Source organism: Eurosta solidaginis, chromosome 1 (genome assembly GCF_040869045.1).
Source record: "Eurosta solidaginis isolate ZX-2024a chromosome 1, ASM4086904v1, whole genome shotgun sequence".
Classification (NCBI taxonomy): Eukaryota; Metazoa; Arthropoda; class Insecta; order Diptera; family Tephritidae; genus Eurosta; species Eurosta solidaginis.
The window spans coordinates 366,614,698-366,641,024 of record NC_090319.1 but is presented as its reverse complement, the minus strand read 5'-3'; the positions used below and the strand labels follow the sequence as shown (position 1 = coordinate 366,641,024).

The window sequence follows — 26,327 nt, the reverse complement described above, 5'->3', positions numbered from 1 at the left end:
CCCTCGTCGATAACACAAATATAACAAACCGATAACAATCTGTAAACACTTCGGCTTCAGTTTTGGCTTTCAATTTTTCCTTTCCTTCCCTCTCCTTTTAATTTTTTCTTTCCTTTTCTTGCCGTGCTTTGGCTTCGCAAACGTGACGATAACCATAACCATTGTTATTATCATCCACATCATTATCGACATTGTTATTACACTGTTCTTTTTCTTCTTTCTCTTCTGTTTTATCATCTTTGCATTTCCTCTTGCTAAATTTCAACGTTGCTACCTACCTTGTTCCCATATTATGCCACAGTGTAGTGACCACAATTACTCTTACATTCTGTATTCCCCGCCAAGGTTTGTACAGATCAAGAAGGAGCACACAAAAGGTAGGGAAAAACGACGGATATATTACAGTTTTAAAAATTGGCACTTACTTTTACTTACTTAATCGGCGCTTAACCGTTTGAACGTTTTTGCGACTTAAACAACACTGATAAATTTAAAGCCGAGCATTTTCCTTTGTGATGAGCTACCTCCAAAACAATTTGCTCAGTGGCTTTGAGAGTTAGGCACAGTTATTAGAACCCGTTTGAGATTATATATGCGTTATAAAACGGATCATATTTGGCAGAAACTGTGTGAAAACGACCTAACCCACAAATTTTGGATTTAAGGTATTCATCCCAACTTGTTACCTAGACTTATAATTATACAATGCAAAACAACATATGCCACCTTCAGCTACTGCACAAAAGATGGAACAAGTAATATAATTTTGCTTTAAAAAATTCGGTGTTATCTATATTTATGTGTGTGCTTTTGAGGTCAGACCGTTTGGGTACTGGTAGCCTCAAATGTCCACAGTATAAACATGATATGAATGTGTATATATCTTTATATGTGAATGTAAATGAGTACCAGAATAGCCGCATTTGATGCTCGGTAATGACATTGACAAGCAAATCTCATTCGAATATATATTTTTATGTACCTACATGCATTTGCACAAGTTTGGAGCCAAGCCCATTTTCCCATACACATAAACACTTTCACACATCACAACAACTGCATTGGAATTAATTTAATTATGTTGTGCATTCAGTTATGCTTGAATATGCCCTGACTGTTTGGGCGTTAATGGTTCCGCCAAATTGACAGTTGCAAAATTTTCTCCATTTCAAATGGCGAATGCGTGTGTGTGTGTGTGTGTGTTTTTTGTTTTTTTAGGTGTGTGTGTGTGTGGTTGCGTGTGTATTAATGCATGAATATAACACATTTCCGTTGCATTCTGCTGCTGTCGCCTAATGTACCTATTAATTTAAACAATTTGTAACCAACATGCAATGGTTAATATGTAATTTTGTGTGCGTATGTATGTTAACATGTTTATTCTTGTGGCTGACACATCATAAACACAAACCATTTGCACGTGATTATTATTATAATGTGCCGAATTTGACATTTACGAAAAACTTCCGAAAATTTCATGCATTAATGCATGCGCTTATTTCCTCATATTAGACCGTTTTAGGCCCGGTTTTTCAGTAGTTAGTTAAGCTAGGCTTAAACTAAGTTTGCTTAAACGCTAGTCAAATTTAAACGCTAGTTAAACTACTGAGCAGTTTCTCAGTCACAGATTAAGGCCGCCTTTGGGGTAGGCTTTGTTGTACGGCAACATTGGGTTTTTATTATCTAGATAATTTGTAGAAACAACAGCTGGATTTTGTTAAACCAGCATATATTTAAAAGATGTTTCTCCAGCGAAATATATATCAAGTTCCGGAGGTGATATACAACGTCATTATCTAGTTATTCTTAAACCACATAGTTTTCAAAATCCAACTTCACTCTCCAATCACTATCCAACCTTTGAGAAATTTTGTGAAATTTATAGTTCTCGAGTTGATCTCCGACGTCATTAGCATTTTCAAAATTATTATTCAACCTTTGAGAGGTTTCGAGAAATGTGCAGTTCTCAAATGAATATTCAACACGTTTCCCCATATCCTACATTGGATATCAAGTTGAGGTGAAGTTGAAAAAAAATCTCCAAGGTGGTACTACCAAAGCCAATAACTTTTTATTTTGAGAAATAAACAACTGATTGATAGCAGTAATGAAGCGCAATTAATCAAAAATAAATTAAATATATTTTATTTTATTTTCGTCAAAATACTATAGTATTGGAATCTTACACTTGAGTCCAGTTAAAGAACCCCAAGTTGTGAACTATCATTTTTCAACTTACGTAATAGCATTTTACCCTTTATACCTGCTTTTGCTGAGTACGCTGATTCTCAAGTTGAGCAACTGTTTCGAAACAACTCTAGAGATTTTAGAAGTATGCTATTAATCAACATGAGCTCTAATGGTAATCAAGCCCAAATGCTTGTTGGGTATATTTGGTATATTCGACGCCATTTCGAACGAACGAAAATCACCGATAGGTTAACTAGAATTTAACTCTGCCTGATCGGCCGCTTAAGCTCAGCTTAAACTTCAGTTAAAGTGGACTGAAAAACTGCAGAATAAATTTAAGCGTAGTTTAACTGACAAACTGAGTTGAACTTGTACTGAAAAACCGGGCCTTAAAATATGAAAAGTGCCAAAAATATTAACTATTTTTCTGGCATCACATATCATACAAAACAATGCGAGTCTTACTATTGTCAGTAGTAAACCAACGCTGCTACCAATTGAATACAGCTACGCAAAATTGAATACAACTATGGTTGTAAAGAATACAAGGTAAAGGGAGGGTGCAAATACAGCAGAGAACTATTCGAGAAAGTGATATATGAATGGTCCACATGCTCAAAAAACAGATTAGGGAATTCTGGCACACTGACAAGCTATTAAAAGCGGCGTTAAACAAACGCAAAACTATTAGGATTTGTTTGATTTTATCTCGTTATAGGTGAAGTGCCGTAAAATTTGAAACTGTACTACTGTAGCTATTAGCGAATAAAGCAAGGTGATAATATAGAGATGTCAAAGCTGAGCAAGTTAAAGATTTGGCAATTTAAAAATTATTTGGCACAACGTGGCTTAACACGATGGGCAATAAATTTGAACTTCAATTTCAACTACGAAATGCTATGAGACGGGAAGGAATAAACTTGGAAGAGTTTGTGTTTTATCCAGATGTATGGAACGCACCAACAAAAATTATAAGAGAAGCGAGATTATTGGCATCCTGCCGGAGTTGACATCCCAATTGATAGAACAAAAGACAATTGGACGCATTTACAAACGAACAAATTACAGCTTGCGCGACAAATCGAGGTCAAGGTGGTAAGAGACCGCTGCAACTAAATCGTCTGACTGTATCATCGAATAATAAAATGGTAAAAACGCCATCTATTTTTCGGAAAATAATTCCGGGGGACATTCATGGACATTGACGCTTCAAAAATGAACATAGGAAGGAAATCGGAAGGAAATGCTAATAAACTTTACAGACATTTTTATTGTTATCATTTATGGATTGGACAACGGGAATGAATGGGCTATCACTGTGGATGCTGGTGCATCATATTTCATTATTTAGTAACATGGTGGGTGAAAGCAACCAAATTCTTTGAGGGGTCATAGTTTAGGATGTAGCCCAATATTACAACTTTAAATCAACACCGAGATGTTCCCTCAGAAGCTTTATAGCTATTTTTTTTTAACCGGTATAATAGCATGTAATATAATATGTATGTAATATATATAGATTGCCGGATTGATTATACCTAGATGCAGCATTATAGCCCAAATTTTTAAAGAAACTGATAACTCTTAACGTTGTCATGTTTCAGATTATGGATGAAAGACACATAAATAAGTTTAAAACATACAAAAATGGACCACAAGAAAAAATTTATTCAATCATACAGGGCTCTCTTTGATCTGGTCGGTCTATTAAAACCTCACATAGGGAAAGACACCAAAAAAGGACCAGGCTGTTATAAAATAACTCTACCCTTTTCGTAAATACGAGAAGTTTTTTAGGAACGTAGTTAATTGATGCCTCGAGATCTTTTAAAACTGCCGTCTCTAGTAGCCGAACATTGACTTTTGTTTAGTCTATCAAAAAATTTTGACTTTATCTCAGAGATTTTGTGGCCCTATGCCTTTCTTGCTTGATTGATCATATGCAACTCATGTCAGCTATTTATTTATCACAGAAAAATTGGGAGGTCTAACACGTGCTGCAACCTCCTTTAAAAATTTGGCCTGACTGAGCATTTCCCCTTCCACCTCTTACAAGCAGGTTTGTCTCTTCCGTCCATCGCTTCCTCTTGTCCTTGGCCCGGGCTTTTTATACCTAAATCCGGTTGTGGTATCGAGGACTTATCGCAGCAAAAGCCTTGGCAGGAACCTGCCCGGGTCGATTATTCTTGATGGTATTTTGAGAGGTCTTCCTCTCTGTATCGTTTTTCTTTATACAGACCTCTCCTTCATCAAGCTCACCAACTCCGAGTCGTCGTTTATAGCACTTTCTCCTTTCCCGGCTTGAGACGTCATTCTTCTCTACTTGTCTTTATTGTCGCTAAAAGTTGGTAAGTTAATCATATCAGTCAAACTACCACATGAAACTCCTGCCTCTTTTACTTCCCGAGGTGGCCAGGTATCGGGAAGGTGCCGTTCAATTCAATTCAATCAAATATACACGTGGCTCGAAATCATCCAATAGAATCGCCGCGTATATACACTGGATTATGACAGTTCATCGTCTTCGACATTCAGGCGCCCTCCTGAAGCGGAATGGCGTAGGTGCAAGCCACATAGTCGGAAGGTATGGAATTCGACTAAGCCCTCATACCTACAAAAAGTTACCTCCCTAGGTGAGGGCGTATGAAGGCAATGTTTAGAAATGTATATTTATTAACAGAAGCAGCTATGAAACTAGCACCATTTTTAAGTGGTCATTGCATGCTATTGCATAAAACCTGCTAGACGCTTGCAGAGGTCATCTACCATTCTTCATCAGAGTTCATCTATCATACTGACTATCAACCAAAACTCCGAGGTGTAACTGACACTTTACTTTTAACATAGCTGCATGTTAGCTCGTTGAATCGCTGTGTACGTCGTTGATATCCACTAATCCGTTATCCCCGGTGATCTTCTGTTTAAGAGTTTCTATGATTTGAGTCCCTGCTCGGGCACCAGTTGTAACAGGCTTTTTTTTTGCCGGGATTAAAAGTGAAGTCGTGTACAGGTGGTCATTTGTGGCCTGCTGTTCTTGTTTTATATATGGTAGATATATTATATATCACTCATCTGGGTATATAATACTTATTTCAACTCTAGCGCTTACATCATTTGGATTTGTAACATTTTGAGCCGCACGCAGCCGCAACCACAGTAGAATGAATATTTTTGCCGTATCATCCTTCAGCAGCAAAAATTTTACGGTATGCTAATGTGCAAACAATTTACCATTGACATACACCTGTGCAGTTAACTTTATATACAAAATGCACACACATACACTCTCACATTTACACCGCACTTATCTAAGCATGAAGAGTTTTCAGCTACGTTGAATGAAAGCGCTCATATGCGGCTTTTGTAGCTGATTAACGTATTGATGTTGAATTAAAATCGTAATTTACAAAATGCGTCAAAAATTAAATGTACGTGTTTTCTATGCGCATAGCTACATATATATAACGGTTTTGCCATTATTTCAGAAGCAGATGACAAATTCGCGGTAAATTTTTTTAAAACTTGAAACACGTGAATTTTCCGATTTGTATCAGTTTACGTATATATAATGTTTTAATATATATTTTTGCCGGCTCGAGGTCAATTAAAAAATAAACACAAGTTTTCTTTAAAAATCCGATATATGGATATATGGCACACTGTGCATCGAGCGGACACTCTCCCAATTTCGCTAAAGCATCCATCTTACAGCAAGAAGCAAATTATTCCAAGCGTTTCTCACTTGAAATGTTACACATTATAAACACTCCGCCAAATATACGACTGAACTACAAGACTGACACGGACAACGTCGCGCATATTTACAGACATTTAATTACAAATAAAGTAGTAACACACTCCACGCCTAAGCAAGAGGACGTGTAAATTAATGTATGTCATTTGTTGTTACTGTTTCATCAATATTTTGTTTATATAATGTTATTTGTTTGTATAGATTTTGCAGTTTATATCCCTGAGGACGGTTACCACGGAGTAACCGAAATATATCGGATTTTTAAAGAAAACTTGTGTTTATTTTTTAATTGACCTCGAGCCGGCAAAAATATATATTAAATATGAAAGGTCGCCAAACAATTTACTCTATAATGTTTTAAGTTAATTTGATCTATTTATTAGCCTAATTAATTAATGTAATAATACTCTCTAAATATGAAATGGAAATTAATTAATTTCAAATACATTTCTATGAAAGTTTGGATTTAATCAAAGCACACAAGCGGTTTGGTGCAAAATTTGTCAAAGCCTTCATTGAAGAAAGAAGTAGAGCGAGATAGCGATGAGAACGGAACAGGCAGAGAGGTTCAAAGAATGAAAGTTAAAAGGAAGGGGCATAGGAAGAGGGGGAAGGAGATTGAAAGCGACAGGGGCATGCAGAGAAAGGGACAGGAAGAGGTAAGTAAATTTTGAAATAATAGTGTAACGAATTTCGGGAAATTTCTGCTTATTTGCAACCTTCTGCTAACGTTCGAATCGCTAAACTATTGAATAAATAACTCCAATATTCAATAGTGCAATATGGTCTTTATTAGAGGTAGAATAACACTTATACTTGACAACCAATAGCGTGCTTAAATCAAAACTGATTAGTCATGCCTCAGCTGGCGCTGCTCTCGGTTTCCTCGTTCACCCATTTCTCCTAAGGTCTAGTAATTTCGCGAATTTCATGCTTGGTTACCAGCCATACACATATATATATTTGTAGTTTGTAACCATATGCGTGTGTATATGTGAGTACTACTTCGGTTGATGATTACATGTGTTTGTGCGTATTTCTCCGTTGCCTTGTATGTAAGTGAGTAAATGATTATCTGGAAAGCATTGAAATATCCAGAGCCCTTTTGTTGACATACTTTATCTATGTTTTCAGTTCTGGTTCCGCTCTGGTATAGCCGCCTCTTTTACCTATACATCAAGAGGGCACAGTCTGGCAAATACCACTGCATTGTCAGATAAAATTTTAAGGGCAAAAACTCGGAGCCAGCAAGGCGTCACGTTGACCTTCTCTATCTTTGTCCTACTTTGTTTTTGTGTGTTCTTGACTTGCCATATAGTGGTTTGGAGTAAATACCAATGCGATAAATAAAAGAAATAAAAACAAGGCGCGATAACCTCCAAAGAGATTTTAGGCCCTGCTCCTATGGCGTGATGGGACCGACATTTTTTATGCCGACTCTGAACGGCATCTGCAAGGCAAATAATATTTCACTGATATGGCAGAAAAACACTCGGAATGTTTGCCAAATCATTGGCGAGGGGCGCCCATGATAAGAAAAACTTTTTTTCCAATTGAAAAATTTATTTTTAAATTTTTGATGCTATTTTGCCCGGGAATTTAACCCAGGATCTTCGATAATTCTTATACTATTGGGCGCATTTAGGTACAATGTTCGCCGTATATAATGCTCCTCAGCAATGAAGCCAGCATGGAGTCACTGAAAAAAAATTCCATCACAAATGGCGCCCGAGCAGAAACTGAAATCATAGTAAAAAAAAAACAGAATAAAATCGAGGAAAAAGGATCAAGGATCTATAAAGTGACTCACTCGCTAACATACAGTTACAGTTAACGAAGCATGGAGTTATTATAGCAACAGCGAGTAATATTAAAGTAGACATCGAACGTAAGGTAGGAAAACAGCGTAACGATAGAATGGGAGAAGTAGAAAAGTAGCGGGAAAGTAACGCATCCAAAACCACACAAAAACTGAATTCGGTAAAAATCTACTTCACTGTGTGTGCCCGGTAACCAGTTTTTATTATCTAGGATAAATCGACATACCCAGAGCCCCCTCGTTGAGGTGATATACGCTACTTTCTTTCCATTTACTTCATAAGCTGTATTCCGTTATGCATTGGCTAGCATTGAGGCTGGCTATACTGGGGCCTAACTAGCGGTATATGTCGCTTGAATGCTGAGCTGTAACACATTTCTTGGGAACACCACTGCAGCATGACACCTTTTCGTGCCATGTGTCGTTTTGTATTCTAACAGTAGAGCTTCATATTAGCTAAGTAAGACACTTCAATCAGGTTTACAGCGTGAGCAGTGCTCCATTGTTTATTGAATTCAAATTTGTATGTACACAGTAAGTACCCCCACCTCTTCGATTTTCCTCAATTCGCTCAAATATGTAAGGCTTGTGCTATGGCAAGCAGAGCTCGTAATTGTGGGACAAATATTCTAGCTATCATGCATCTCTTAACGTAATCTCACATTGAAATTGATGCAAGCAAAGTGTAGCAGTGAAAAATTGTACTTAGTGAGTTCAAGCGAAAAATCAAATGAATAGTTAAACAGAAACTAAAAGCTTGCAGCGAGTAATCAAACGCAAATGGTTGAGATTATGAATTTCCTAGCTCATAAATAATATTCAGCTCATAAATATAAGTAAAATAAATTTACACTTACTCAGAAATTTATAACTCATGCAACACCCTTACTATGACGCATTCATATGCATGCAGTGTATGCACATTTTTACACACGCAGTATTACGCGACTAGTCACGAATGAGTGCCATCGTGAATATCTCTAGTGTACAATATGCAATTTTTGCTTTGCTGTCTATGTACTGTTAATAAAAAATAAATAAAATGTAAGGCGCGATAACCTTCGACGATATTTTAGGCCGAGCTTCTCTTCCGATTTGTGCCGTACTACTTTTAATTTATCCTATAAATTGGCGGAACGGGACCTACTTGTTTTATGCCGATTCCGAGCGGCATCTACAAGGCAGATGAGTTTTCACTGAGAGCTTATCATGGCAGAAATACGCTCTAAGTGCTTTCCAAACACTGCCGAGGGGCGACCCCGCTTAGAAAAATGTTATTCTAATTGAAAAATTCTGTTTCTAAAATTTTGATGTTGCTTTTCCCAGGGCATGAGCCCAGGATCTTCGGTGTGGTAGGCGGAGCACGCTACCATCACTCCACGGCGGTCGCGGTGTTATGAGAGTGAAATAAGACTTGATCTCCCTTGGTGCCACCAGTTATCACGGAACAGGGATACCTGACGTAGCTTGGCACGAAATGGCTAATGCTTGCTGTATGCTGTATGTTAACACATATATTTAGACACGCCATGGCGTATGAGCAACAATCATTGACGCATACTAATTGCAAACGAATACATGCATAGACATTAGACAGAAGAAGTACGTTTAATGAGTATTGCGATAGCATTTAAACAATTTCAGTACAAATATATATAACAATCTTTCCCGCTGCACTAAATAATGGCAATTGTTGCACCTCATGCATAATCATATGGGCAATTATTAGAGCATTGCATATTTGCACGATCTCATGAAATCATAAATGCACCACTAAGTGCGTGATTAAAGCCCCGTCACATAAGCAGCTTTTCAAATAGATGCGTTTAACTTAATCTTATGCATTATGAGTAGATTGCACGTATTTTTATGGAGAACGGTAGATTGAGCGACACTTGCGCCATCTGACATGAAAAAGTAGCCAATTTGCAACTTTTGTTGCAAGCAAAGCATAAGAAGAAGAATTCGACATTTGCTTTGACTAAGGGTGCTCTCACACTTTGCAAGTGAAATTATTTTTCCCACTCTTTGGTAAGTTTTCTAACGTATTTCGAAATTAAAAACTGCAATATAACAAATGAAGACGACACAAAATATGTTACCAAGTATTTTTGTTGTATAGGGAGAATGTTTATAACAGTGTTTCGCGAAATTTTGTATGTGAATGGGCAAGGCGAAATAAACTTCAACTGCGAAGTCTGAAGTTCCTTCATTTTTATAAGCGCATCATCTTGTTTGATTGTGGCGATGTTGCTGGAATGCATAAGCTTGGGTTAAACGCATCTATATGAAAAATGTCATTGTGCCGCGGCCTTTACTTGTTATGTATGTGTAACTGTATTATTGCCTTTATTTATGCACACACGTATAGGAATGCGTATGCATATTTGTTATCTAAAAGATAAATAAGTGTAGGTTGAATATTAATGTTGACCCTTTATCCCGTTATTTGTCACATTAGCATTTCATCAAATAACTCCCAGTGTTGCAGCCATTAAGCTTTTAGAACAAAAATCACAATTTCCGCCAACGTGCAATCAACTCAATCACAATCACCCAGTTACGCACTTGTTGAAGAGTATATGTGGACATCAGTCCATTTCGTTTTAGTTGAAAGCTATGCACTTAAAAATGTTCAAAATGAAAAGGCATGTCGACATAAAATTGTGTTAGTATGTCTATAAGCGACAAGGCCTTAAACAGTTTGTAAAGAAAGATGTGAGTACCAACTAATCGCAAAGTTTAATGTATGTCTACACAAGTTTACGTCTAGAAAACAAATTTTAAGTTAACAACGGCTCACCCAGGGACAGACTTAAAACCACATCAGAGATAACTTCACCAAAAAAAAAAGTTTCGGGTTGCTTGAGATGTTTCGCCGGTTTCTTATTGGTAAGAACCGATACCGACATGTTATTGTTTTTGTATCGGCTTATTATCGATAGCGAATTATTACCAACGAGTTATCGGTTTGCTATCGCCAAATCATCGGCTGCTTATTGGTTTCTTATCGGCTTGTTATCGAAGTGTTACAGTTGTATCATCGAATTTATATTGAAGTTTTATATATATCTGTTTTATAACAAACTGATGAGTTATATAAAATTGATAGCACGCCGATAAGAAATAAAGAACCGATAACTTATCGATAATTTTTACAAAATATTTAGTTAGTAATCGATAAATTTTCAGTAAAAAATCGATAACAAGCCGCTAACAAATTTAGAATTGTTTGATAACAAAGCGATATGCTGATAACTTTACGATGAAAACTCGTCTACATTCGAAAGCCTTTGTAATCAATAGCAAGTTTATAGCAAATCGATAACTCGTCTATGCCTCGTCGATAACAAACCGATAATTCGTCAAAAAGTAATGGATAGTACGATAAATAATCGATAATAAATGGATAACTAATCGATAGCAATCGATAGATTAAAACTTCAATAGGTATCTGTTTTATGACAAACTGATGATAATATAAAGAATCGATAACTTTTTGATAAGCTTTCGACAGCTTATCGATAATTTTTACAACGAATTAGTAAGTAAACGATAAATTTTCAATAACAAATCTATAACAAGCCGATAACAAATTCATAATTTTTTGATAACAAATCCATAACTCTTTGATAGTAAGTTGATAATGGAAAATCGATAGTTTTCGAAACCCCTTCTAATCTATAGCACGTTTATAGCAAATTGATAACTCTTCTATGGCTCAACCGATAACTCCGCAATATTTTATGGATAACAGGATAAATAATCGATAATAAACCGATAATTCTTCGATAGCGAACCCTTAACACTTCGATAAAATATTGATAACCCATATTCCGGTTTATGTGTGGCCTTCGGATTTGGCTCCTTTTCTTTCCGTTGCCTTACCTTGCCTTGCTTGCCAGCGTGATTTCGCTCTTATAACATCAACCATGTATATTGCTACCACATAAAGCTACATTCTAGTGGTTACACTTACACTCTGTATATTCCTTATGGCCGTCGACCTTATGTCACCACACCATCACATTAATGCATTGTCATCGAGCCTTGATACGTGTGCAGAGTTTCAATCAAACTTATAGCCATTCAAAGTGGTAATAAGGCCAATTGACCTTATGGCCTTTGACCTTATGTCACCACACCATCACATTAATGCATTGTCATCGGTCCTTGATACGTATGCAAAGTTTCAAATTAATCAGACTTCTAGAAACTGGTGAAAATTAAGCTCAACAATTCTGTTACATAGAGGCCAAGCTAATAAAAGCGTGTTAAAAAGGTCGAAGTTGCACTAACCACAAGGAATACGGGAGTGGTCAGAGAGTCTATGAAAAGTTAAGTGGAGCTTTTCTTAATGCTGGACTTTAATTATAGCGCTGAGCAGTTAAGTAATTGAGAAATAAATGTTAAATGTTATGTTAAAATCAGGCATGCTTAACGAACGAAACGATATCATTTCGTTACGATAATCAACGCTAATAAACGAAACGAAGTCACTTCGTTTCGTTTATTAACGTTGATTATCGTAACGAAATGATATCGTTTCGTTCGTTAAGCATGCCTGGTTAAAATATACCGTCTCCCTTATGAAGATCGAAAAAATTCATCGAAAAGCGTAGTAGAAAAGAAAAAAATTTTGTTTTGTTAGCTAGCTCTTTGCGCCGAAGATTGCTTCCTGTGACCATGCTTGAGCGCAAAGTGGAGTGATGATGAGCTGTCTGTTTCGTGTGCAGCTTCCCGGAGTCAAACTTTTATTGATACTGCACTTCAAAGAGGCTTCTGCGTGTCATGTGTGCTACAATGTAGTGGTCGTAGTCGATATTTGGGTCATGTATAGGGTCCCTGCCGTCGATTGCAGCATGATCGCTTTAGTTTCGTATGTATCTTTTATGCTGGATCCTGAACTATACTTGGTTTCATTGAAAAGCCTAGTTGCAAACCTAGTGCACAACCCAGGAACGGGATTTGGATTTTAATCCGCCTTTTACGACAGGCATACCTCGTGCCCCAATAACCGCAGGTGCGTTAGCTATCGCGACGACAGCTGGTGTCACTTTGTTACGTAAAGGCCATAATTCCTTAGGCAGTTAAGGGCCAATGAATGATGATGATGGTACTATACGTGACTATATTCAAAACCCCTGCGAGAACAATCAGCCTTGATACGTATCGCAGTGACGGTCGTTCGCAGCTTATTTTTCTTCTTGAAGAGAAAGGGAGATTCACCGAAGGTACTAGCCCGACCATCTGAGGAATGATCTAACTCCTTGAATCCCGAACAAGAAGATAACAACAGTAATTGGCGAAATGTTTTTCCCACCATAAAGCCCACCAATTTGGTTCGAGTCGTGCTTCTGTACATATGAATACTGTGATAGACGTCATAAAACTCTATTGTCCTTCTGCCTTGTCCATTGTGATATCAACCGTTTCCCTCACAAGAACATCAACTGGCAGAAATAGCTGGCAGAGGAATATTCTAAGCCCAATAACCCGCAGGAAATAAGGTTATGCGAAGCAAAAAAGCAGACGAAAGTTGTGAAAGCGCATGAAACTCTTTACCTAAGAAAGTAGGGGGAGTTGGACCACTATTCACTTTAATGAAAAACCTCTGGATATATGTAGGTATTTCATACATGAACAGAATGAAAAACGTCGAACACCAGAAATGCGTTTACGGCGATGCTGAAGAAGCCTTCTTTAAACGGACATCGAAAACAGAAATGAACCCAAATTGTGGGAGAAAAAAATTTTATAGTTAAAAAGTAATAATAAAAAGCAGATTAATAAAATGCAAAAAAAAAACATAAGCCTGCCAAGAAAGAATATATAAAAAGACGTAAGTACATCCCGTTCTTCCGAGCATGCACATCATTTTAGTACTGTTACACACATTCCGCAATCACCAGTGGGATTATACCAGCGTATACACATGCGGGTTCCAGCCCCAGTTTGGACTATGCCGTGTGACTGTGAAGGAATAGCACGTGTCCTCAACCTACCTCCCGGTCAGTTCAACCTATCCTTACCCATATTGAACAAATTTTTAACAGAGCTCCAAGAGCAATTGAAATTTGGTAAATAGCCTCAAAAACCTTTAATACATATGTATTCTTCAAAACTTGAAAGATTGGACTTATGCACAAAATTAAAAAGTCAAAAAATAACAGGCACCGTCACATTACAACTCGTTTTTCCCTTTTACGGATTTATTTCATTTCAAGCTCATTCTAGACAAATTGTTAAGCCATTTAGTTATTCAACCATTGTAAGAGTCAATTTGTACACACACAAACCCATACACATATGTATGTATAGTCGAGTCTATGTCTTATGTAAGCCCCTCCACCTCCCCTGGCCATCCTAGACGACCAAACTTATCTCTTTCTATCAAAACATATAGCCCTTTCGAACTTTTTCATACAAAGCAAGCAGTCGATTAATGAATGACAACAGCTGTTTGCGGCATATTGTAAATAGCTTTGTACGCTTTCTTTTGCCTCCCTCTCTACACAACACTCCTATCATTTCATCATGACTCTTATCTTCTTTAGGCAACGTAAAATATTTGTATTTATTACGAGTATACTCAGCTGAGCAGAGCTCAGAGTATATTAACTTTGTTCGCATAACGGTACCTCGTAACAGCATAAACTAATCGAAAGAGATATCGATTTCTATATATCAAAATGATCTGAGCGAAAAAAAGAAATTCATTTAGCCATGTCCGTCCGTCCGTCCGTCAGTCCGTAAACACGATAACTTGAGTAAATTTTGAGGTATCTTAATGAAATTTGGTATGTCGGTTCCTAGGCACTCATCTCATATCGCTATTTAAAATGAACGAAATCGGACTATAACTACGCCCATTTTTTCGGTATCGAAAAATTCGAAAAACCGAAAAAGTGCGATAATTCATTACCAAAGACGGATAAAGCGATGAAATTTGGTAGGTGGGTTGACATTATGGCGCAGAATATAAAATTAGTAAAATTTTGGGCAATGGGCGTGGCACCGCCCACTTTTAAAAGAAGGTAATTTAAAAGTTTTGCAAGCTGTAATTTGGCAGTCGTTGACGATATCATGATGAAATTTGGCGGGAACGTTACTCCTATTACTATATGCATGCTAAATAAAAATTTGCAAAATCGTATGACGAACACGCCCACTTTAAAAAAAAATTTTTTAAGTCAAATTTTAACAAGAAGTTGAATATCTTTACAGTATATAAGTGATTTATGTCAACATTCAACGCCAGTAATGATATGGTGCATCAAAATACAAAAAAAAAAAAAATTCAAAATGGGCGTGGCTCCGCCATTTTTCATTTAATTTGTCTAGAATATTTTTAATGCCATAAGTCGAACAAACATTTGCCAATCCTTACTAAATTTGGTAGGTGCATAGATTCTATGGCGATAACTGTTTTCTGTGAAAATGGGCGAAATCGGTTGAAGCCACGACCAATTTTTATACACAGTCGACCGTATGTCCTTCCGCTCGGACGTTAACACGATAACTTGAACAAAAATCGATATATCTTTACTAAACTTAGTTCAAGTACTTATTTGAACTCACTTTATCTTGGTAATACAAATGGACGAAATCCGACTATGACCACGCCCACTTTTTCGATATCGAAAAATGAAAAAATACCATAATTCTATACCAAATACGAAAAAGGTATGAAAAATGGTGATTGGATTGGTTTTTTGACGCAAAACATAACTTTAGAAAAAACTTTGTAAAATGGGTGTGACACCTACCATATTAAGTAGAAGAAAATGAAAAAGTTCTGCAGGGCGAAATCAAAAGCCTTTGGGATCATGGCAGGAATACTGTTCGTGATATTACATATATAAATAAATTAGCGGTACCCGACAGCTGATGTTCTGGGTCACCCTGGTCCACATTTTCGTCGATATCTCGAAAACGCCTTCACATATACAACTTAGGGATACTCCCTTTTAAAATACTCATTAACACCTTTCATTTGATACCCATGTCATACAAACACATTCCAGGGTTACCCTAGGTTCATTTTCCTTTATTTTGTCTCCAAAGCTCTCAGCTGAGTATGTACTGTTCGGTTACACCCGAACTTAGCCTTCCTTACTTGTTTTTTGTTTTGTTTGTTTTCCCGTTTAGCCAACGGCATATTTGTTTAGCCATTTGTTGTGCAAACTTTAAGTGGTTTTTGTGCTTTTTCGCATCCGCTTTCTTTTGTTAGCGAAATTCTCTCCCAAGCGAATGGCGACAAGTAAAAAATGTGTCATTGTCGTTGTCCATTTTTAGTATTTTCTGAGCTCGAAGTTTATTTGAGGGCGACTGCATCTCACTACTCATCTCCTGCTTATTGAAGGAGGATTTGCAAATAAGGATGAGCAAAATAGAAATTAGCTAAGCTCCAAAGAGCAAAGTCATTTGGTCAATTTGCGACTCTGTTTTTATGTCCAGTGCACTTAATGGCCGAAAGCCATTTTCGAGTTATTCAATGAATATAATATTTTGAGCAAGTTGGCCACTAAAGGTTGCCACCTAAAATAATTCAAAATTACATTGTATACCCACTACTATCTCGTAACAGCCCAAGCGATTTGGGTAAAATGTAGTTGGTTGATAATATTTTAAGGCTTCCTTTCTGAGGATGCCTTTACAAGGTAGCCAGCTTAAAAAAAAAAAACATTGCAGCATGGGCACTAAACGAAATATATTCAACGCCGTTTTTCACATCAGCATTGCCAAGGTGTCGCCACCTAGGGCTACCACCTAGGTAAGGTTAGGTTGAACTGGCCGGTCCATGAAGACCTCACACAGACTGAATGAGTCCGTAGTATTACCAGAAGTTTATTTAACGACCAAACTGAAATAACCCCATCAAAAACCAGGACCTATGTGGTGAAATAACTCCGTTCTCTTGGCAAATACTAGGAGCGCTCTAGGACCTATGCCACGTGCTGATTCCAGATCTGAAAGCTGTATCACACCTAATAGTTGGAGTCTTAGCCTGGCAAGCGCAGGGGAGCACAAACGTTTCCTTTTCCAATGCGCACTTAGTACATCTTCTATCACTGACCAAGCCTAATTTAAAGGCATGTGACGCCAGAAAGCTGAATCCAGTCAGAATACCCGTCATGAGTCTACATTCCTCTCTTTTTAATTATAGAAGCAACTTTGTTAGTCTAAGGTTGTAAGACCTACACATAATCTTCGACACTTTACAGGCCCGCGCTTGAACCCACGCCTTTCCCGCTTGGTCGATCATGTGCACCTCTCGCCTTCTCTTAATCTCGCCCAATCTGATTGGGACGTCTATGGAGCAAGTTTGAAGGGATGCGCCCTTTTAAGCTAGTTAATCGGCCTTTTCATTCCCGTCTATTTCCATTTGCCCTGGGACCCACTACTTTGGAACCATCCACCTCTATTGTTTCTTTAAGAGCCCCTAGTATAAGATATGGTTTACAACCGCTGTAAATATGCAATATAAAAGAGAGGGCGATAAACCCCACCTACACCCCAGCTTTCTTTTACTTGCATTAAGTCCATTCGAGGCCTTCTTCACCCTCTCCTCGACGTTGAGCTTCCACGACAGCTTACTGTCTTGGATGATTCCTAGATATTTTGTGCAAGGTTTGGGCTACCACCTAATTTTATTTAATAAAAAATAAATAAATGTAAGGCGCGATAACCTCCTAAGAGATTTTAGGCCGAGCTTCTCTTCCAATTTCTGTAAGGTAAATGAGTTTTCACTGAGAGCTTTTCATGGCAGAAATACACTCGGACGGCTTGCCAAAGACTGACGAGGGGCGACCCCGCATAGAAAAGTGTTCTTCTAATTGTATTTCTAAAATTTTGATGTTGCTTTTTCCCGGGGCGTGAACTTAGGATCTTCGGTGTGGTAGGCGGAGCATGCCACCATCATACCACGCCGCCGGTAACGAATTCTTTTACTGTTTCGAAATTATGGCTGCCAACAGTGGCGTGGTTGACAAGGCTCAAATGCGCTAACTCTTTGCATGATGACAGCAGGTACTTCATTTTGTCCTCATTCACCATCAAACGCATCTTTACCGCTTCTTTTTCCAGTTTGAAGTAAGCAGAACTAACGGCGCGGGTTTTCAGGCCGATGATATCAATGTCATCAGCATACGCCAGTAAGTTAGGTTCTGCAGCATCAAATTAACTAAATTGCATGAAAGGGAGTCACCCTGTCTGAAACCTCACCTACCCGTGGCGAACCCTGTTTCTTTAACAGCCGAGGCTCTGCCGACACCAAGTTCCGCACGCATCTAGGGAGTGGGATGGCGGTATGGCCTAGAAGGTTTCATGTCGACATATCAAATTGTTCACAAATGGTCGGGCTAGTACCTTAAAGGTGCTTGTTACCGGAACGTATCGGATCTGCATCCGGCAAAGGACCATCGACATCTTTAACACTCAGGCCTTCGGGGAGGGTCCTTATCGCTACAACAACATCTGGTCCAGGAAGTATTCCTATCCACACACTTTTATGGAAGCAGAGGAATGGCTAGAGTAACTTGCCACGCAATGCTCAAAATCACCTAAGCTGTTAAGCGCCTAGTAATAATCATGATGAAATAATAGTCTGCCAAAACATATTTCATATTTTTTATTTACATATATAACTATACACATTGATTAAATCTTATAACATTCACGTTAGATATGTGCAAAACATACGAATAGCTACAATTATTGTGTTGAAACTATATTACGCATCTGTCGTATTGCTGTTACCAAACGTGGTTCACAACCACCACTCAAGGCTAAATAATTATCCGGATTGGCTTTCAATAAAATTAATATTTGTGACAAGTTAGTACTAATAGATAAACCCAATTCCTCGACCACATTTGATAAATATTCAATATCCACAGCAAATTGTTTCGCCGACGTTAGTGGAAGATTTTTTATTTGCAATATTTGAGACTGATACAAATGGCAACATTGTTCCACAACCAAAGACAGCAAAGTATCAGCACAAGGAATAGAAGATTGCGTATATTTAATATTACAAATCTCTAAGGCTTGTTTTAGCAATGGTGAAGGCGTAAATAATAACGGTTCCAAATGCTGTGGCAAAGTTAATAAATACTGACCAATTTGTGTAATACATTCTTGCGGTACAAAACTGAATGCTGGCATATTTTCAGGCATCAGCGCATCAGAAGTTGAACTCATTGTGGATTGTATATTTAGCAAATGTCCCTCAACAGGTTGCAACAAAACATTTAAAGCTATATCATGTGTGTCAATGCAATGAACTTTTATCTGTTCATAAATAGAAGTGAAAAATATTGCAGAAGAATATGAATTTTCAGTTTCTACAGATTCACGCTGATACTTTTCAATCGATTTTCGTAAATTGATTTGCTCTTGATCTGTGTATATGCTGTAGATTGTAGTGGATGAGGCTGCAGCACTGAGCATTTCTTTTAAAGTAGTCATACGTTTTTGCATCCCTTTCTCAAATTTATGCAATTTAATTTGAAAGTCAGATAAGCATTGCAAAAGTGACATTGCACATTGTAGTGCAGCCCAATTTTCTGTGCCCTGACCTATGCTCAAGGCAATTTGGCGTTGCGTTTTTGAAAATATTTCCAACATTTTCTTCAAAATACTGCTAATTATTTCAATCAGTCTGCATAACGCCAAATCATCTGTTATATTCTTGCAACGCTCACATGCCTCGGATAACCAAGCGAATATTTTTTGATTACAATTCTCCAGATGATGTACTGAATCAGCGGCGGTTGGTTGACTGAGCAGCAATTTATCTACTTGTGTCGATAGCTGCGTTTCCTCAATGCGTGGATATTGTTCTATGAATTTTTGAAAATAACCATATACAGATTGCACAATACTCGTATGCATTTTAGAGGGCAGCTCAATTTTTGAGTGCATAAGAAATGCGTTAAGTTGTGTTGTGAAATTGTGATTTGCTAAGGCGTACTCTTCTAAAAGTTCCAAACGTTCATTACATGTTTTCAACAGCTGCACTATGTAACTTTCACGCGTTGGCTGTAATGATGGTAGCAGCTCGGTAACTACAATGATGGGTTGAAAGTTCCCATTTGTACTGTTGAAAACTTGCGCACACCATTTGACTTGCTGCTTACAATGCTCCAGTAGGTGATTGTAGTATAATGAAAGAAACTTGTGGGCTGAATTTTCTGTTGCTGGCATATCTAAAATTTGTTTCCATTTTTGTTGCAGCGAATTTTTTTGTACCGCTCTATAATATTGTTCCAATTGGGATGACCGTTCTATGCCTGCAAAAATGCCTACATATTTTTTGGCTTGCTCAATGCTGCCATCAGCAAAGCACTGCACTACATTTGGTGATGCGAGCGCTTCTAAGCGATTCTTGAAACCTTCCACTTGCTCTAAACGCTCTGCATGCCCTACAAGTTGTTCCTGCACTTGCAGTGATTTCTGTAAGCTTAGTAATTTATCAAAGGCGCCCTAAATGTTGAAATATAACGATTTTTTACATATTTAAAAAAAAAAAAACAAAAAACTACTTCACTACTTACTTTTGGTAGTAGTGCAGTTTACGGTACCCACCCTAAAGTTGGGCCAAGATTTTCGAGTGAGGTATTAAAAGATGCGTATTAATCTCGAGAACAATAATCCGAAGGCGGAAAAGAAAATGTTTATCTCTGTCCGGGGATATTTGCAGTTGAAGTTGGCGATTTTAATGTGGTTGTTGTTGTGTTTGTACCCCCAAAAAAAATTGTGCATTGCCGTGGCGGTAGCCACGGTTATACCACACACCCGGACTTGGCATGGCGTAGCCCAGGGTTATTTTTTATAAGCGCGGCCGAAGACCGCCAACGCAGAAAGGTGTTCTGCGCAAAAATACTATGGATCCCACCCCCGATTTCGGAGGGACCCGCGGGTCTTTTTTCGGTTTTTCGATATCTTTTGAACGGGTAAAAAAGGTGAACTTACGCTTTCGGATTCTTGATCTAAACGTGAATACGCGTCCTCTGATACCTCACTCAAATCTGTTGCCCAAATTTCGGTGGGTACCGTAAACTGCACTATTACCCTTACTTTTAAATCGTTATGCTCGAAGCAGTCCTCCAACTCACTAATTAAATTTCCCCAACCATCCGATTCTTGCAGCGATTCCTTGGCCTTTTGTAGTTTAGTTTGCATGGTATTTAAACGTTCTAATGCTGCCATACAATCACCAGTTTCTTCTTGTACATTTGTCATTTCTTTACGCATTGCTTGCATGCGCTTCTTTAGCTCTTCCACCTCGGCCTGTAGTATGACCGCCTCTTTGATGATGCGTGGCATATCAAATACCAGCTTCTGGCTGCTTTCCTCGACGGCACAGTGCACTTGTTGCATATAAAGATGTAATTTTAATACAGACTGTGATATAAATTCCAATGCAATGGTGTCGTCATCATTAGCAGCAGACGTGGCCGATCTCTCTGTGGCGGACAATTTATCTTCTTCTGCCACATATTTTTTGTAATTCCCATTTATCCATTCGATAGCATTAAACGTGTCATCTAATAACGGTGATACATCCATACTTTCTTTAGCTAATTTATAAATTTTGTAATATGTTTATTTAGCACTTAATAAACTTGATAGAAAAATCAAAAATTACAGATAGTGAATTAACAATAATAAACCACAAATATACAAGTGGCGAATGTTTCATAAAAACGTTCACAATAGTAAACAGCCTGTTCAATCGCTGTTCGATTAATCAAATCATTTGCGTAATAATATTTTTCACTAATTTTTGTAGACGACTGGTATATTGCATTATTTACATATTTTAAAATGTCTGCTTAATCACATTTAATCTATTAACTAGAATTTAGAAATTAATATTAATATGTAGTCTGATTTTCTGTATACACATTTAAAAGAGGAGCTAATTTGAAACCCAAATGAGCAATTCATGGCACTTCAATTTATTAGCCGCGAGCAAAAAACAAACCGTTCTTCTATTCTCTGGCTTTTCGCGACAGCCGTTCTCACTGTCAGCTATTATTTGACAGTTCGGTATGGCAATGGATCAAGGCGAATTCAGTAAAGGTGGTGTTATCCCAACAGCTGATTGCTTCTTCTTGATAATTTTACATACAAAGCCTTGTACAACAATATGTCAGTTCATCGAAATCTATGAAAATTTTCTTTTGGTTTGGCATTCTTCTGCACGGCGAATTGGTTGAATTCGCTTTGCCACCACCTGGTATGGATTCGCCTTGGCAATGGAGTAATAGAAAGATTTTTCACTTGTAACTTGTATAATTCAAAATGCACAAATCCCACACAAGATTGTGCATTGCGCATGTAAACAAAAGATCAGCTGTTTTTTATGGGCAATTTTACGTCATTTTCCTTTAGCTCTTGCTTTTTTCTCTCTTTCTTTCATTCGCTCAAGCAGTTAAATGTTCATCTATAGGGGCTTTTTTTTATTACGCCGGCTCGAAAAAAACGCTCCTACTAGCTAAACAGTTTCATTATGGCAAAACCATACAGATCGTACTTTTTTTAGCTGCTTTGACATTTCACTTCTAGCGCAGTATGGTTTTGACACTCAACCAGAGAATTACAAAAACAAAATACATGAAATGCGTGTGTTTGTTTGTATGTATGTCACCCTGCCGCCGCGCTGTTATTTTGTTATTTTTTTTATCTCTGCACATTCGTATATTCATTTCATTTGCTCGTTCACAATAGTGCCCTATTTTTGAATATGCAACACTATCAATCAGGTCGACAATTACCTAAGCGGTTTCAACTGAAAGCGCTTATGCGGCAGTTACCCACGAACGTACGTAGAAAAAACGTGTCAGCTGACACGACCTATCTTATGAGTGTGCAATGTAAACGAAAACTCACCGACGTGCAACGCCCGTACGTACGTAGCCCGGAACGTAGAAATCAAAACAATTTTGATTTTTTCCGTAAGAACGTGTCAGCTGATCGCTCTCTCACTAGACAGAGTTGCCTAGTAAACTTTTGTGCGCTAATTTTTGACCGTTTGCAATTTTATGCAAAAAAGCCTAATTAAAGTTTGAAAAATTGTGGAAATAATTCGAAATAATTATGTAAAAGTGCTGATTATAAATATTTAATCTATTTATACTTATTTAATATGTATTCCGGCCTTTTACAATATCAAAAATTAAATTGGAAAAAGTTGATGTTTCCATAAGCATACATGCAAAATGGTCAATGGCAACAGTGCTTATCTGTAAACAATACACACACAAATATGTTATGTACATGTACACAGACGCACACATTGATTCCTACGGGCTTGAGAGTTCGGTCAAACGTGCTTCGTACGACAAACATCCTTACGTATGGTACACGTCGGTGCCCTACAAGAAACGCTGATAGTTTTACTAATACACCCACACTTGTAATTGACAATGCTGATCCTGCGATGACGTAAACATTGATACTCAAATTTATGTATGTTCCTTTGTTCGCTCACGCATGTCCGCATGTACCCAACGATAGCCTATAATTATGAAAAAGAACTCAAACTGGGAAAGCTTCGGACACCTGGTACAGAACAAAAGAACATACAGCAGATACCATTATGCATGTGAGACAGATACATAATTCTCAACGGAATTTTATGTATGCGAGAACAGTTTATCCGATTTAATCATGTTGTCACTACTGACTGTCATATGACAATCAAATGATTATCACGGTTGTTTTGTTATTTTTTAAATTCCGCAATTTTCAACCGACGAAAACCATATAAAAAATAAATTTAAAAAATGAAAAAGAGAGCATTTCAAAGCTCCATGCTAAAAGAAAAAAAATTTAAAATAATATTAAAAAATACCAAAAGCTGTCGGAAAGTGTGGGCGCACTCAAAAAATTGATACGCGAAAAATAATAGTGGTTAGTGGTGATTAATTTTTAAACGTGTTTCCGCATGAAGAAAGCGCTCTTCTGTTGTTATGTTATATTCTGAATTTAAATTGAACATTCTGAACTCGAATTCTTATAAAACTATTTATTTTAAACAAATAAGAAACACGTATGCTTTTATCACGTACAAAATTGAAAACGTTATGAAATAAAGTAAATAAAAAGCAAAACGCATTGTTTCATTTTTGGCGGAATATAACAATGGTCATTTATGATAGTATAACAGTCAAACCTGATATCTACAGTAAACTATCATTTATGACACTGTTTGATAGTTATAGTGTCAGCACTGATCCAGGAAAATGAATGAGAGTGAGCAGTACGGCTATATACTTAATCAGTAGCCATGTTGGTGTATAAGAAGGAGACATAAACACACACGTACACAGTTGTTTACATCACATTTGCGCAAGTCCCCTTAAGTTTGTGATAGAAAGTTTGTATAAGGCGCTGATCGTTAGGTTGACATTGCTGACAATCACATGATAGGCATATGATAGTCAGTATTCTTGTAGGGTGGATAACTGCCGCATTAGTCAACTCAATTCGATTACTTTTTATTGATGCTTTCCATGCAATTCGGTAAGCTAGCTAGTGTTTTAATTGTACTAGTTGCAACGAAATACAGCTTATGTTAAATGTTACGTAGATGCGCGGAACGAAGCAATTTTGAACTCGTGAATGCGCAATCTTTTGGTGTGTTTTGTGGTTCAAATGCCAGTCACATATGATTTATGATGAAGCACCGCGTTCTGACAGAGAGTAGATGCACGTATTTCGGCGATAGTATTTATTAACTTTTGGAGTTGCCTTATTTTTTGTTTGTTGTTAAAGTCTAGTTGTGGGGTCGTCTGCTAGTACGCTACCAAAAATATCCGAAGGCGGAAAATAAAAATTTTAACTCGTTCAAAAGATATTAACGAAAAACTGAAAAATGATCCGCGGGTCCCTCCGGAACCAGGGCGGTATCCATAGTAATTTTTCGCAGAACACCTTTCTGCATTGGCGGCCTTCGGCCGAGCTTATAAAAAATGATAAAAGTCGACTGCTAATACGCGTCAAAAAAATTCGAGAGAGGTGTCAAAGGACGCGTACTGACTTCGACAACAATAATCCGAAGGCGGAAAAGAAAAATTGTATCTCTGTCTGGAGATATTTGCTGTTTAATTTGGCGATTTGTATGTGGTGATGTCAAGATGCGTCTTTTGACACCTCTCTCGATATTCTTGGTAGCGTATTAGCAGTCGACCCCTCAACTAGACAGAGACAGAGAGGTTGCCTTTACCATAAGTAATGCTTTGAAGAAAAATTAACGAAATCGGTTAAGGACCACGCCCACTTTTATATAAAAATTTTTAAAAGGGTCGTGGACGAATAAAATAAGCTGTATCTTTGCAAAAACAAGAGCTGTATATCAATGGTATTTCATTTCCCAAATGGATTTATAACATTAAATTGGAAAACACTAAAATTTTTGAAAATGGGTGTTGCACCGCCCCTTTTATGACTAAGCAATTTTCTGTGTTTCGGGAGCCATAACTCGGAGAAAAATTAACGGATCGTAAAAAAATATGTCCAGTAAAAATGGACGGGATCGGTTAGAGACCACGGCAACTTAGATATAGAACAATTTTAAAAGGGTCGTAGACTAGAATAATAAGCTATAACTTAGCAAAAAATAGTTTTGAATCAATGATATTTCACTTATCAAGTTGTATTTTAAGAGGAAATGGGGAAACATTTTTTTTTAAACGGGCGGTGCCACGTGTTATTTAGAAAAGTAATTTATCTGAAATGAAATGTACAATTAAAGTTCACGCTGAGTATATAATGTTCGGTTACACCCGAACTTAGACACCTTTACTTGTTTTTTATACGTTTTGATTTGACTCTTTGACTTATTAGTTGTACGGTTATTCTATACAGCAGCATGATACTATTCATACATGTCCAAAAATATCGGGAGAGTTGTGAAAAGGCGCGTATTACGTCGGCAACAATAATCCGAAGGCGAATAAGAAAAGTTGTAGTTACCAATTTTCATATGGTTGTTGTAATTTTGTAATGCTGAAAAAAATTTTGTGTTCAAAGAGATTTTGCTTGGATTTAATTTTGATTTCACCCTATTGGTGTACCGGCCAGGAGAATTTTTTATAAGCGCAGCCGAAGGCCGCTAACGCAGAAAGCTGTTCTGCGCAGAGTACTACGGATCCCACCCCGGTTTCGGAGGGACACGGGGCCATTTTTTGGTTATTCATTAATATCTTTTGAACGAGTTAAAATTTTTATTATTATATCAATACGCGTCGTTTGACACCCCTCACGATATTTTTGGACGCGTATCAGCATCGACCCTTTTCTAGACTTTTACCAATAATAATTATACTTGCAAAGTCTGAAAGCACTCATAGGCAAAACAAATGTCAAATTCTTCCTCTTATGCTTTGCTTGTAACAAAATATGAAAGTTTGCTACTTTTGCATTCCAGATGGCGCTGGTGGTGCACTATTTGTCGCTCTCCATACAAATACATGCAATCCACTTATCTGTCAGCGCACGATGTTATTTAAAATCTTAAATGACGGGTTCCAAAACAATGCAAAAGTTAAA

The 26,327-nt window shown here is 37.5% G+C and overlaps 1 protein-coding gene across 1 annotated transcript; it reads right to left on the bottom strand.

The window, feature by feature from the left end:
• Nucleotides 1-18,369: 18,369 nt before the first annotated feature.
• Nucleotides 18,370-21,478, bottom strand: Cog7 (conserved oligomeric Golgi complex subunit 7). Its single transcript, XM_067774746.1, has 2 exons — nt 20,847-21,478; nt 18,370-20,252 (listed from the first exon to the last, which is right to left on the bottom strand). Exons 1-2 carry the CDS (start codon nt 21,336-21,338, stop codon nt 18,480-18,482), a joined length of 2,265 nt encoding a protein of 754 aa, XP_067630847.1. The 5' UTR covers nt 21,339-21,478; the 3' UTR covers nt 18,370-18,479.
• Nucleotides 21,479-26,327: the final 4,849 nt, after the last annotated feature.